General features: G+C 41.2%; 2 protein-coding genes across 2 annotated transcripts; both read right to left on the reverse strand.

Annotated features, from left to right (window-relative positions):
* Positions 1-1433: 1433 nt before the first annotated feature.
* zgc:158258 (uncharacterized protein LOC791186 homolog) lies at positions 1434-6844 on the reverse strand. Its single transcript, XM_034584723.1, has 4 exons — positions 6756-6844; positions 3263-3418; positions 2860-3055; positions 1434-2747 (listed from the first exon to the last, which is right to left on the reverse strand). Exons 2-4 carry the CDS (start codon positions 3365-3367, stop codon positions 1639-1641), a joined length of 1410 nt encoding a protein of 469 aa, XP_034440614.1. The 5' UTR covers positions 3368-3418; positions 6756-6844; the 3' UTR covers positions 1434-1638.
* Positions 6845-8675: 1831 nt separating this feature from the next.
* yod1 (YOD1 deubiquitinase) lies at positions 8676-13182 on the reverse strand. Its single transcript, XM_034584725.1, is given in 3 exon segments — positions 8676-11484; positions 11997-12209; positions 12998-13182. Coding segments are annotated over 3 exon segments (924 nt in total). The 5' UTR covers positions 13008-13182; the 3' UTR covers positions 8676-10783.
* Between the last annotated feature and the right edge of the window lie 136 nt (positions 13183-13318).

A 13318-nucleotide genomic window follows, 5' to 3' on the forward strand; every position in this document is an offset into this window, starting at 1 on the left:
TATGTATGTAGGTCCCCACTACATGAGTAATACGTGAACACACACACACACACACAAACATACTAAAACACAGCAAACCTATAAATAAAAAAAGAACATACAAATATATCATATGGGAAACAGTGGCTAAAATGAATTATGATATAAAAGCACATTTTGAAAGCAATGGCTAATTATCTTTAGATTTTTCTCTGATCATTTATTGTAGCAGTTGGGGCAGAATAACAACAGACTAGATAAGTACGTTGGTAACGTAACACATCGATGTCCATTGAACCGTTTCATATCAGTGACGTGTACAAGTTGTTGCACTAGTTACAAACCAAAATGCAGCAGGATACATGAATGTTGTGAGTATGAAGATGCAGATTTGTCTCTGGTTTCTGTGATGAATTCATGGATAACATGAAGCATTTATCAGAAATAACCACATTGTCATTTTCATCTCAAGGGAGTCACATGAACAGTTTGTCAAACTATGTGTGACTATCTCTAAATACACCGATACACTTTGAAATTATAGTAGAAACCAATCTGTCAACTACTGTTACATCAGATCTTAATAATCATGTAATACTTATAGCTACTGTAGTTTTAAAAAAAACAATGAAAAAATCACCCCACAGCATTTTCAAAGTTTTGCTTTACGAGAATATTGAACTGCAAACACACATCTGCTTCTTTGAGGCTCTGCTCAACAAGACAAGTTGTCGATGATCCACTTAAAGGCACGTCTGTGATCCACAGTTTATATAAAAAATCTCAATGTACAGTCTGAGGATGGAGCAAGATGAATAGAAAACCATAGTTTGCGTCAGTGTCTCTACACTAAGTGGGATGTTTGTGCACATCAAGGCTCATTGCAATATAATATTCTACAGCTGAAGTAGATACAGATAATCTCATAGCCATAAACCTGAGGTGTATGGAAAACTACTAACATCAGCAGCCCAGTGCTGCATGGGATTTGGAGATATGAGGGTGAAGATTATATTGATGTTTAAACTGCCTACTTTTTTACCTTGGCCAAAGACGTTATGTTTTTTACTTGTTTTAATCTGTTTGGTATTTATGTTGCTTGGTTGGTTTGGGGGTATTTTCCCAGCAGAAATATGTTTATTCTAATAAACAGATTTCCATGAAACTTGGTGAAATGACGGGACAAGAAAGAACCCATTAAATGTTGGGACGGATTTGGACAAAGGCGGCAGATCAACTAATATTTTCATCACTTTATCTAACATTGTGAGATTTTCTCGGTTTTCCAAGGGAATAATTCATGGATCTTGATTTTAAAAACAATCATATTAAGGGAACTGATCTCTATAAATGTCTGTACTTTGGTGCAGCCTGATTAAATTAAAGGGGACTGTTGCAGAGGTATGTGCTTGTAGTTTGTTTCTCCGAGACCAAATAAAAATAGCTGGGAAAGACACTGTCCTCAGGTAAGTAAGTTCAACCTAGATTGAAAGTCCTGGTTTTCCCTTTTAACTTCTTCTCCTTCATCCTCATGCGTTACTTTGCCAAAAGTGTTGAGTGCCAAGTTCCCTCTTAATGCTCTAACACTCTGTAAGCTGATGGTTCTCTGAACTCTGAGCACTGCATCCACGCAGTCACACTCCTGCCGTTCGCCTGTTCTCACTGTTTAAGAAGTCCAAGTTTTCGGAGTGCTTCTCTCCGATCAGCTCCCATCCCCGGCACCACCATTACAGAATATCCTACAGAGTTTGAGGGTTTCTGAGGCTGAGCTGCAGAGGTGGTCTTCACTGGTCCCGCTCCTGTGATGTGTCCCCGTTCAGGACAGTTCCCACCTTTCCTTGGGTCCCCCAGAGCATCCGTCTTTAATCCTTTGGGCTGAACAGGATGTGGTACAGCTGCAGACTGATGGTCAGATCTCGAGTAGTGATGGAAACTGGCGCTGCTATGCAGAGGCTTGTTCTTGGGCACTTGAGAATAAGAAAAGGATGGGCTTCTTGGTGGATTACCGTTCGATGAACCTCTTGTAGATCTTCTGGGTGTTGGGTCCAAAGAGGAGTGAGGTTTGGGGGGAGGTAGTGGAGCAAGTGTCTCATATTCTTGTTGTTCATCTTTCAGGAGGCCGAGCTTCAGCAAAGCCTTCTGTCTCACCACCTGAGGATCTTTCGCATGCTTGATACTGTACAAAGTGTTTGTGATTGTCGAAGCTACATTCTGTGTTTTCGCAGCAATGCTGGCAGGAATCTTTTGGGGTTTAGGGGGCACAACTGGAGGACTTGTGTGTGGCGTGGAAGGCTCTGGGTGGGATTTGTCAGATCTCGGCATGTTTCTGAAGTTTGGTCCTTCAATCAAGGCAGGAGGACGCTTGTCCGATTCTATAGTGTGATCAACTGTGGGGCATAGAGGGGTCTTCTTCGTGGACGCACTCCTTTGCAGATAAACAAGCGCATCGTACGACAGAGGTCCTCGAGGTAAAGGACCCTCCGCTGTCCTGACTGAGTTGTCCTTGGGTTTCGTGGCAGGAGGTATCACAACATTCATCTCAAAGTGAACAACAGGTTTCTTGTTGGGTTTTTGATGAGATTTGTTGCTTGAAGGTGCGATCTGAGGCCTGGAGAGGTTTGAATCTGGAGGAACGCCTGGTTTGGTGCTGGATACAGAAGAGAGAGCGCTGCCTGCCATAACAAGAGGTGTAGGAACCAGGTAGCTCTGCAGGGGTTTAGTGTCAGCGTTCTCCTTGATGTTTTCTCTTGAGGGATGTTTCTGTAAATCTGATTCAAATAAGCACATGTTTGGCAATGGAAACAAACTGCAATGCTCTTCACAGTGTTTAATCGACTGATGTATTGTTAGTTCTGCATCTGTCCCCAGAGATTAACTCACCGTTCAGCTTGCTCTTGCTCAAGGAGGCCGACAGGTCAGCCAGTTTGATGGCGAGATTACCAGGAGCGGGCATCTGGTCGGGCTCGTCATTGGACAGTCCACTATCCTCCTCGGTGTCCAGAGACTCAATCGTCTCCTCCAAAAACATGAGGCAGGCCTTCTCCTCAGCAGACAGGTGCTCCAGACTATCATCGCTCTGTAACACAGGGAGGAAATCAGATGTGTGACAAACTCTTATACACGCAATTGTGTAATGTCTTAAACCCTTCATTTCTAAATGTATACAAAAATGTTCCAGCTCTCAATTGCTACACAGTTTTGTCTTGATATCCCATGTTCTTTTGTATCATGTAGTACAACTCTACTCATTCTCAGAGTGAAGGAGGGAAGATCAGGGACTCACAAAGCCAGAATTGGCACTGACGACGCTGTCACAGCTGCCGGCAGAGTCCATGCCGCTCATCGTCTCCAATCCAACGCCACCTGGCCAGGTATCGCTCTTAGGCATGGTAGTCCTCTACTGGTTCAAGGTTAGAGGCCCAGATCGCTGCGTGTCACTCTGCACCGAAACAGAAAGAGATAGTTAACTTTCAGTCTTATCTGAGTGAAAATATTCGGGAAAAGTTATTCAAAAGTAGATTAAATTTAATGCATCATACCATCATTTAATCACACTGTTTATACTCTGCATCTGGGAGCCATTTCCTGCAGGTTCTTAGTATTATTTAATATCAGTGTTTATGTTTCTAATAAGAAAAACACTTGTTTACATAGAAAATGTTCTTAATTCCAGTTGTAGTTCAGTATTGGGATGTTTTTACTCCTTCATATCAGCATCATGCCCCCAAATCCATATTGATCAGGCTCTAGTGTTCGGATGTACCTGTACACGCTGCCAGACACACAGAGTTAATATTCTTCAAGTGCTTTTGCATCGTCTCCTTTGTTCTAACCTTATCTTTTGTGTTGCCTCACGTTAACCTTATGGAGGAATCTGTCATCAGTGTTTCCAGTTAACAACCAATTGAGGAGGTGTGTGTTACCAGAAGGCAGAAAACATGTGATGTGAGATTGTTATGGCTTTTATCTACACATTTTTACAACTTGCTGGAAGTAAGTTGATTTAACACAGAGGCTTTATGAGCTGATCATAAAACCTTTAGTGACAGTGTGAACTCTGCATTGAAGGCTCTGCCCGAGTTTAACATATATTCTACAAGAAGCTGTGACAGGAATTTGACAGTTCAATGTGCACAGACTCCGAATAACAGTACAGGACATGGACATGGACGCTATAGATTTGTTTCCAACAAACGTACGGCGACATGAAGAGGAAGGGAAATCAGCTGCTGTGTGTTGGGGGGGGGGGGGGGGGGGGGGGGTGATCTAAATAAGTGCTAAGAAGGGGACTGAGTGTGTTTAAAAACCTTTTCTTACTGAAACTGTAATCGGTTCATTTAAATCCCACCCTCCAGAAAATGTATTCATACAAGGTTAAAGAGGAAAAACGCATCAGCGGTCCAGGTCTCCACAGTCAATCACCAAGCTACTAAGTAAAATCTAATAAAATTCATGATTGTTAATATGAACATTTACAAGTAAAAGCCAATAAAAAATAAATAACGATGATATGTTAAGAAAGTGCTAGTAGACTTAAATCGGGTTTGGTTAGGTGCAGGGTTATGTCAGGGTTAAGGGGATTAGGGTTAACCTTAACCTTAACCTTAACCCTTAACCCTGAAAACATAGATAACATCACCTGTGAGGGTAACTTTCGTTTTAACAGACGAGACGATGAAGCTCCCCGAAAGAACTTTTCAAAACAACATGACCAGGCAATTGAAACTTAATTTATAAGGGGAAAAACAAGAAATTAAAGGAGGCCTATAATGTTGAATTTAAGTAAATCTTTAGACTCTGCAGGTTCATTTAAAGCTATTACCAGTCACTCTTTACTCATATGCTCGGGAACAGAGGTTCCTTTAGAATAAATAATGTGTAACTGGGTTGTGAATTGCTTAGACAAGAAACGTGTGATTTATGAGTTTGTTTTATAGATTTCTAAATGGCTCAGTCGCTCACGCCGACCTCTCATCACCGTGTAACATCCTGTGCAGCCTTAGAGAAAGACCGGTCCTGTTTCTGACAGATATCTCACTCCTCCTCTCGCTGCATGTGACTCAGATTACAGAACACATGCCACTCCTAATCTTCCTCAACCGGATCAGTTTCAGGGGGAGCGGAGGGCAGCAGAAATGATCTCCTGAAAGCTATTTGATATCCCGTTCGTCCACTTTGGACGGTTTTAACTCGGTTGTAGGTTCTTCCCCTGAATCGAACATTGAAATACAAAGAGCGAGTTGTCCTAATGGTGTATTTGTTGTATATGGTGATTAGACATTGAAATCCCATTTGTTTTACAGCCATTTGAGCCAGAAACACATTTTAGAGATAAACACATTTGACCTTCTCACTGGGTTTTGTAAAAAAGGAGCTGGAGGCTTGGTATAAAGAAACTTCTGTCAGATTCTCGAGAGAAAACCAAAAGTCACTTTGGGATAAGTTTCGACACCTGAGAGGAAGCTGCTGAGGAACAGGAGCACTCACTGTTCCCTGTTCATCTACCCGGTCATCCCATCCCTGTGAAGTTTTAGAGCTACTTATCAACAGGCCACCATGTACACTTCCCCATGGGTCCTGCCTCATGCAGCTCGGGATATGAATGTGAACAGTGGAAACTCGCCGATAAGGTTTATTGTGTTTTTTAAGCCGACACAATCTGGCTTGACCACACACACAGATAACCAGAGCAGCTGCTGGAGCCTGGAGATGATTCCTAACAGTTTGTAAAATATGGATTCAGTATTTTAAACTTGGAGCCAATTGATTTTTGGAGATCACGTTCATCTTCCTCACATATATTATCCATTATTTCATATTTTCTCAGCTATTCAATGTTACTGAGTTGGAGTTTTCCTCATTAAAAACATCACAACAGCAGCTCTATATCATATCTATGTATGTAGACACCTACAGAGACAGTCGCTCTCACTCCAGAGACAAATGTCACAGACTTTGTGGAACATGTGACCCATGTGACCCATTGGCACAGTTCTGCCTTGATTGAGGTTATAAAAGAGCAAGTGTACATTGTTTTATTATCCTTTATGTAATGTTTGAAACTGATTACTGGCACCAGCTGAAACCATCACTGTGCAGTGAGTTCATAGCCTTCAATACTCTGCTTCTTCAATACTCTGCTTCTTCAATACTCTGCTTCTTCAATACTCTGCTTCTTCTGGAGAAACTATTAGTAATTTTAATCATTATTTGTTATGTTATTACTTCCAACTATTTTTCTATAGTTTGTCCTTTCTAGACATTATCTGCCCTAATGAAAGTATTTACACAAAAACACCAAATTCCCACAGATCAAAAGACGCATATATACATTACATAATCATTTAAGAGTATTTTTTACTCTTTTCTCATCTGTGACATTTTTATTCTTATATTTTGACCTTAATCTTCGAATTTATCATAATTGTTTTTACCTTCAATTCTCCATTTTTAACTATACTAACGAACTAACAAATAATTATAATAGAAAATAAATGAAGGAAATCCTGGAACAATTCTGCAAAATATGTCAATGGTTGTAAATTACATTTGCTATAACGACAGTACACACAAATATGTAGTCATGTAATTCAATTTTTTTTTAAACAGGGTAACAGATAGAAGAAGAAGAAAATTCAATCATAATCTATCTTATATTTAAGTTTACATTTACCCAACATCAATACCAGAAGAAAAGTTTACTTACTAAACTTCTTAATACTAAACCTCATATTAAAGTTTAACTAAACATCTAATAGTCATCGTGTGAAACGTACCTTGTTGTTTGCCTCTCGCTGCATGAGTGAGTTCCTCTGTCGTCTCCCGTGTGAGTGAAGAGGCAGCAGACACCTGCATGAAGGACACGGAGCTCTCAGCCAGTCACGGAGCAGCGCTTCCCCTAAGACGCACAAGCCCCCGTCGTCATGGCAACCACACCTGTTAATAATCTGTTAATCTCTGCTGAGTGAGAGTGAAAGTAAAGTCTCAGTGGGGTTACTCAAATATTAATCAATAATTAATAATCATAATAATCATATACAGCAGGAAAATAGTAATTTGTTACTCCACAGGAATTAATATTATTACTCTGTTAGTATCTGTATTTTCGTTACTCTTCGTGAACAAAGCTTCACCTCGATTGATCCATTAGTTACTCACACGTATTCTTTGTATACAACAAAGAAAATACCTACTTTTACCAAAATAATTACTATGAAATAAGTATAAAATAGGTTTTACACATTTTAGAACCTACAAAAAGCACTTATTTGATCCTGTTTCTGAATGAAAGTTATTGATGACACTTTTTTATTCAGAGCAGCAAATATTTAACTTTGTTCTAAATCTGTTAATTGGAGAACTCAAATTTCTGGATTTTAAAAATGAAAAAATATGAACTTCAATCCAAACTAATTAGGGGCCCGAGTGGGAGGCCCTATTGTATTTCGAAGGATTTGTATTTCCCTTTTGGGGCTTTTTCAGGGCCTAGACATTCTCAAATCGTTACCAAAGTTTGCAGGGAATTCAAAACCCCAAAAAGTAATTGTATTCTGGAGTAATTTGAAATGGGCGTGGCAAAATGGCTCAACAGCGCCATCTAAGGAAAAGCCCCTCGGTTAGCTTTCACCGATCTTCACAAAAATCGTAGCCCAGGTGTATCATGACCAGACAAAAAATAAAATGTCTGAGGTGCATTATGAAAACGGCAACAGGAAGTCGACCATATTGGATTTATCTATCGGATATTATTTTTTAAATTTATTTTCGTCCGTCTGTCTGTCCGTATTTTTATATTTTTTTGGGGACGGACGGATTTTCGTCCGTCTGTCTGTCCGTATTTTTTTTTTTTTTTGGGACGGACAGACGGACAGATTTTCGTCTATGTTTATTTTACAAATTCTTCAGGGTATTACTTCCCTGTGAGGCCCATACTTAAGCTTATGTAATTCATGAACAATAACTTCCTTACTTACTTAATAAAAACACATTAAGTGCATCGCAAAGCCTAACAGTGACAATATGCTCCTTATATGCACGTGAACTAGAAACTAGTTAATGACAAATAAGTTTACTTAAAAAAAACGTTTCTCATGTATTCATGGCACAGTACAGACAGTCAAAGAGTTCCTGATTGCTCCATCCAGCCAGTATGTATCTTAAACTCAGTAGAAATCCCATCGACATGTAGACACAAACTAGTTCAGGCCTGGAAGTGAACTCCAGGCTAACTTCACAGTAGCAGTGGGAGCTGCTCCAGTCAGTCAGTCAGTGAACAAACATTAGATCCTATTAGGAAAAAGTAGATGTTCCTTAAAATAACATGTAGGTAGTTTAATCCCACTACGATGGCACAGGATCAGTGATGTTTAGACAACTGGGGTTGATCTCCAGTGGATCGTCAAATCTGAGTTATAAATAGAGATGGTTATATATACACACACACACACACACGCGTTTTCTATTTGGATCTACACGTACAAAAATCTATATTCAAATGACTAAATTCTTTGTTTTGGATTCTAGCTTTTACCTTTAGTTTTTTATAACGGTTTTATATTCACATAGACATGAGAACTGTGGAGCGTTATTGTCACGATACAATAATATGGCTAAATTAACAGCATTTAACATGGAGCCCTTTAGTAAACTTAAAAAAAAAGGTTTTAACAGCTCGATACAAAGACTTGTACACGACACCAGCGGCTATAAGTTTTAATTGTGACACAACACTGACAAAAATCAAGTAACTCCAGTTGTTCTGTAGTGCTTTGTGTGCAACATTCATGAGAACTTGGTTATGACAAAAGACAACAAAGCCATTTCATAGTTTCACTTAAATTCAAGCTGATCAATCCATTACTGCTGAAATAAAAAGAAACTAAGTTAACAGAGGAGGGGAAAAAATAGTATAATTCACATTCAAACAAAGAAATAAGTGACATTTTTGCCATTAGTTGAGTTAAGCATGAGTCATGACTGAAAACAAGAAAGAAATTACTAAATTAAAGTCTAAATCCAGTCCTCAATTGTGAAAAATCTTTTTCTGGCAACAACTCAGTACCAATATCACAGATGTGTAGCATAGAAATACTGGTTCTGCATAACAAACGGAGCGTCAAGAAAAAGGAAATCCCACAAATATCAAACTCCAATTAAACGTTTCTGACCCGATGTTTAACATAAATAAGAGCGAGCTTCATCCTTACAGGCAGCCGCGTGAAGGGAATAAACTGATGATCATGCCTGACTTTAGCTGAGAACATACAGTGGAACAGCGTGAGAATCTTAAGAAGAGTGTTACAAAATAAAACCCAAATCTTTACTCGCAGTTCTCAAACATTCACATCAAACCGAGTTGTTCTCAGGAGAGGTTCATGTTTAACGAAGGTGACGAGGAAGTAATGTGCGGACAGTACGTGAACAGTAAACGCTGTAGGGTTGAGTAGGATTTCTCCCACACAGTCATTGGTTGTGCCTTCATGTGGTGTCGGAATAATCTGAAAAAAGTATTAACATGAGAGCATCTGAAGTCAGAACTCGGACAGTCAGCGAAAATCCGAGATGATGACGTGATCACTCACTAACCGATAATTTTACAATTAGCTCTAAATAGTAGATTCTAATGTTGCATGCGACTAACGATGCAAACGTTTTCATCGATTTAGATGACATCTGATTGATATTGGAAAGATGTGTCAATGTGTTGTTTAAATGCATAAATACATTTTTTGTTTCCCACACATTCCGTCTTCAAAGCACACAAAGACACCAAAGCCAGGAAAAGGACTTCACATCTCGGGAAGTGGGACCTTCCAACGAGCACCTGAATGCAGTTACACACCGTTTATAAAATACACCACCCTCTCACCATGACTTGTGTTCTGAAATGCACTGCACAGCTTTCTCAAAAATATGCAGCAATATAAAACAAAACACTGTCTAAAAAGATTAGTTCTTACAGCATGACACCCGAAAAAATTACACCATTTAAAAAAATCTACACTCCTGAAATAAGAATCTGCCGTACCGATGGAGAAAAGCAAAGCCCTACAGAGTTTTTAAAATGTTTAGTTTTCAGCACCATCCTCTTTTAAATTATTTTTATTTCATTTAAAACAAGTTCACTTATAAATGGTGTCGCAACTTAATAAAACACGGAAAAAGTCCCACAAAAATAATAAATTCGGGATCATGACATTTCAAAACCTCAACCCACGACTCCAGCTTAGTGTCCGACTGTCCAAACAACTCTGCCCACGAGGGAAATAAAAAACACAATGCTATATAACCAACATCATGTATAACAGTCAAACATAGTGTTCTGCGGTTAAGACAACAGTGAGTAGGATCACATCATAGCACAAAGAATTCTCAGTGGTTGTTTTAATTCAGTCACATTTAAGTGTTTGGTGTGTTTCAACACAACCGGGAAACATCGAGTGATCGAAACGGATTAAATCAAATCCTAAGAATTGTTTGCATATTTTTCCTGGACCCAGTTACATCGATTTGAAAACCATCTGTAACAGACGAGTGCGATGGTTTGTTGACACCGGAGCGCTGCAGTAGTGTTTCTTCTGACTTTTGAGAACTGACGGCAGTTTAAAAGTATAATACTGAACAGGTTAGAGGCTGAAACACGGCGTCTGCAGATTCTCCGTGGATGTCGCTGGGCAATGTGAGGTAGAGGATCACACAAGCAGACAGACACGGACTGACACAGTTGCCAGACATGGGGCACGGGTTTGGTGGTGGCTCTATTTGTGAGAAGGGGGGGGGGGGGGGGGAGAAAGACGAAATAAAATCACACCTCCCCAAAATTGGTGTGGCCTGTTTCCTTGGCGTGCTCACGAGCTTCCTTCTGTCCCACCAGGCCGGTCTGGCACACCATGCAGCGCAGCGCAAAGCGGTTTACGTCCGTGAACTGCCGCTTGCGCCGAGCCTCGTCTGCCAGCTCAAGGGCCAGGGCCAGAATTACGTCGTCCGTGGTGGAGAAGATAGTCTGGGGTGGGACGTCGGAGCCGGGGGTTTCTTTCTGCAGCGGGTCGTAGTGGATGCCGTCGTAGATGAGCAGCACGCGTTTGTGGTAACCGGCGTCCTCCCCGAATCGATCCACTCGGACTGTCTGAGTGTCCACCACGCAGATCTCGCACTGGTAAAACTTGGACAGGATGGACACCTCGATGGCTCCTCCCCAGGTGTCGTCGCGGCTTATCCAGGTGCAGTACTCCTCGTTGGTCTTCCCCAGCACCGCTTCACAGTACGCGGCGGGGTCACTGGACACGATCTGGGCGATGAGGCTCCGCATCTCAGGAGCACACACGGGGTCATATACGCCTCCTTCCACCACATAATACACACTGGTGAAGAGGCAGGAGTTGTCGGCTGGGACCACGCCGGCGTTGCCAGCACGGGTGAGGCTTCCAGACGCGGCACTTTAGTCACAGTGGGATGATCCTGAGGCTTTGGCTTGTTTTTTTTCTTCCTCAACAATGAGCGTGTCGCCTGTGGACGATGACACATCAGTGACTCACACTTTGGTTGACAAGCATAACCGGGTTAATAAGTATTCACATGAACCTTTTGCACATATTAGAAATCTCTAGAAAAGTAGACACAGATAAGGTGCATGTACACGAGCTGAGATAAAGGGTCTGTTCACCCAATTACACTTTTTTTTTAATGTTCTTTTGAGACTTCCATCTCTAATAATAATAAATATATTTGTGTAGCGCTTTTCAAGGAAACTCAAAGACACTTTACAAAGGATTAAAAAAGAGACTGAGAGACAAACTTAAGATAAAAACATTGTGACACGTTGAGATCAGGTCTGACGAGGGGGATGTTTCTGCAACTTTCTTCTAAAAAAATCTCCTTAAAACGTTATTTCAGTCACTAAACTTACAAGATGTCCCTGAAAAAAACATTCAAACAATGTAATTAAAGCAATAATTTAACCATATCTGCAATAAAAGGTGTGGGGTTGGTCCATATAGTTGTGATGTCTGTCAACGCACCTGATTTGATGGGGTAATCCTTGAGGTGAGCGTCTCCGTTTCGGAGATCCAGGCTGGACGGTGGGTAGCCGACCATGATCTTCTGCACGTCGCAGGGGATCCCAGTCAGCTCCTCCACCTTCCTCTTCAGCTCCTGGACGCAGGACTGGTGAGTCAAGCCCTGCATGAGGTGGCTCCCATTTTTGGTCTTACAGCGAAGCCTCAACATCCTGCCTGCGAGGGAACATGGGAATTAACCTCAAGTAACGGGTGTAAACATCACTGACACACCAGGGCCTTCGTTGATTTGGGAGTCTGGAGCTGTTGCAACTGCAGGATCGTGGAAAATGTGTATATACATCTATAGTGAAGTAAAGTCAGAGAGTAACAACCTGCCATTTTATTTTCAACAGTGCAAAACAGTGTAAAAATAGAAGAAGCACGTACATAATACATGAAATAACAGTGTCATAACATTACACAAGTCTTATCTAATCTCACAAGTTCGTCGACGAGTTGTTTTACCAGCTTCGACTGAACTTTTACAGAACACTATTCCCTCGAGCTGGAGTTCACAGCTACTTGTTGTTGTTGTTGTTGTTTACCTTGTAAAGTTAACTGCTTCTTTTTTTAATCGTATAAGCTTCAAGCAGCACTAGCTAACAACGGCTAACCGACAGTTGGTCAGCCTCCATGTTACACAGCAGGAAACCAGCCCCTCGGATGGTTCCACATTGAGCCTTTTCAAACCCCGAGCTGGTTGACAATGCCTCTGCTGACGGACACGTTTCTTGTTTTGTAGTTTCTTTTGTTCAGTGACAGTTTTAACTCCGCTACAACAACAACAACACACACACAGAGAGAGAGAGAGAGAGAGAGAGAGAGCTAGCAGGCTAAGCTAGCAGCTAGCAGCTACATTGCCAAACGATAGAAACACCACATGAAGTCATTTCACAACTCGACTCAACAGCCACATCGTTGTTGACATTTCTAATAAAAAAGGGAATAAAACCAACAACAACCTGGACTCATCTACCGCAGCCGGTTAAAAGCATGCAGCCTGTGTGCTAACCTTAGCATTGCTAGCTTGGCCGTTAGCCCAGCGCCTAACCGGACAGTGTTTCTTTATTGTTCCAGGTGAATCACACGCGAGTGAACTTGATTTAATTCTGCTGCGAACACCACAAAGTAAATGTGATAATTTGACACTGACGCGAGCGGTTCGAATCCGGTTTGCTCACCTTCCTCTGACTGAAGCCCTCAAACAATGGACACCCACTGAGACCGCTGCTGCGTGCCGCGTCACGGGCCTCCCTGTGACGTCAAGACGCCAGCCACACTGT

The sequence above is a fragment of the Hippoglossus hippoglossus genome, chromosome 5 (genome assembly GCF_009819705.1).
Source record: "Hippoglossus hippoglossus isolate fHipHip1 chromosome 5, fHipHip1.pri, whole genome shotgun sequence".
Lineage (NCBI taxonomy): Eukaryota > Metazoa > Chordata > Actinopteri > Pleuronectiformes > Pleuronectidae > Hippoglossus > Hippoglossus hippoglossus.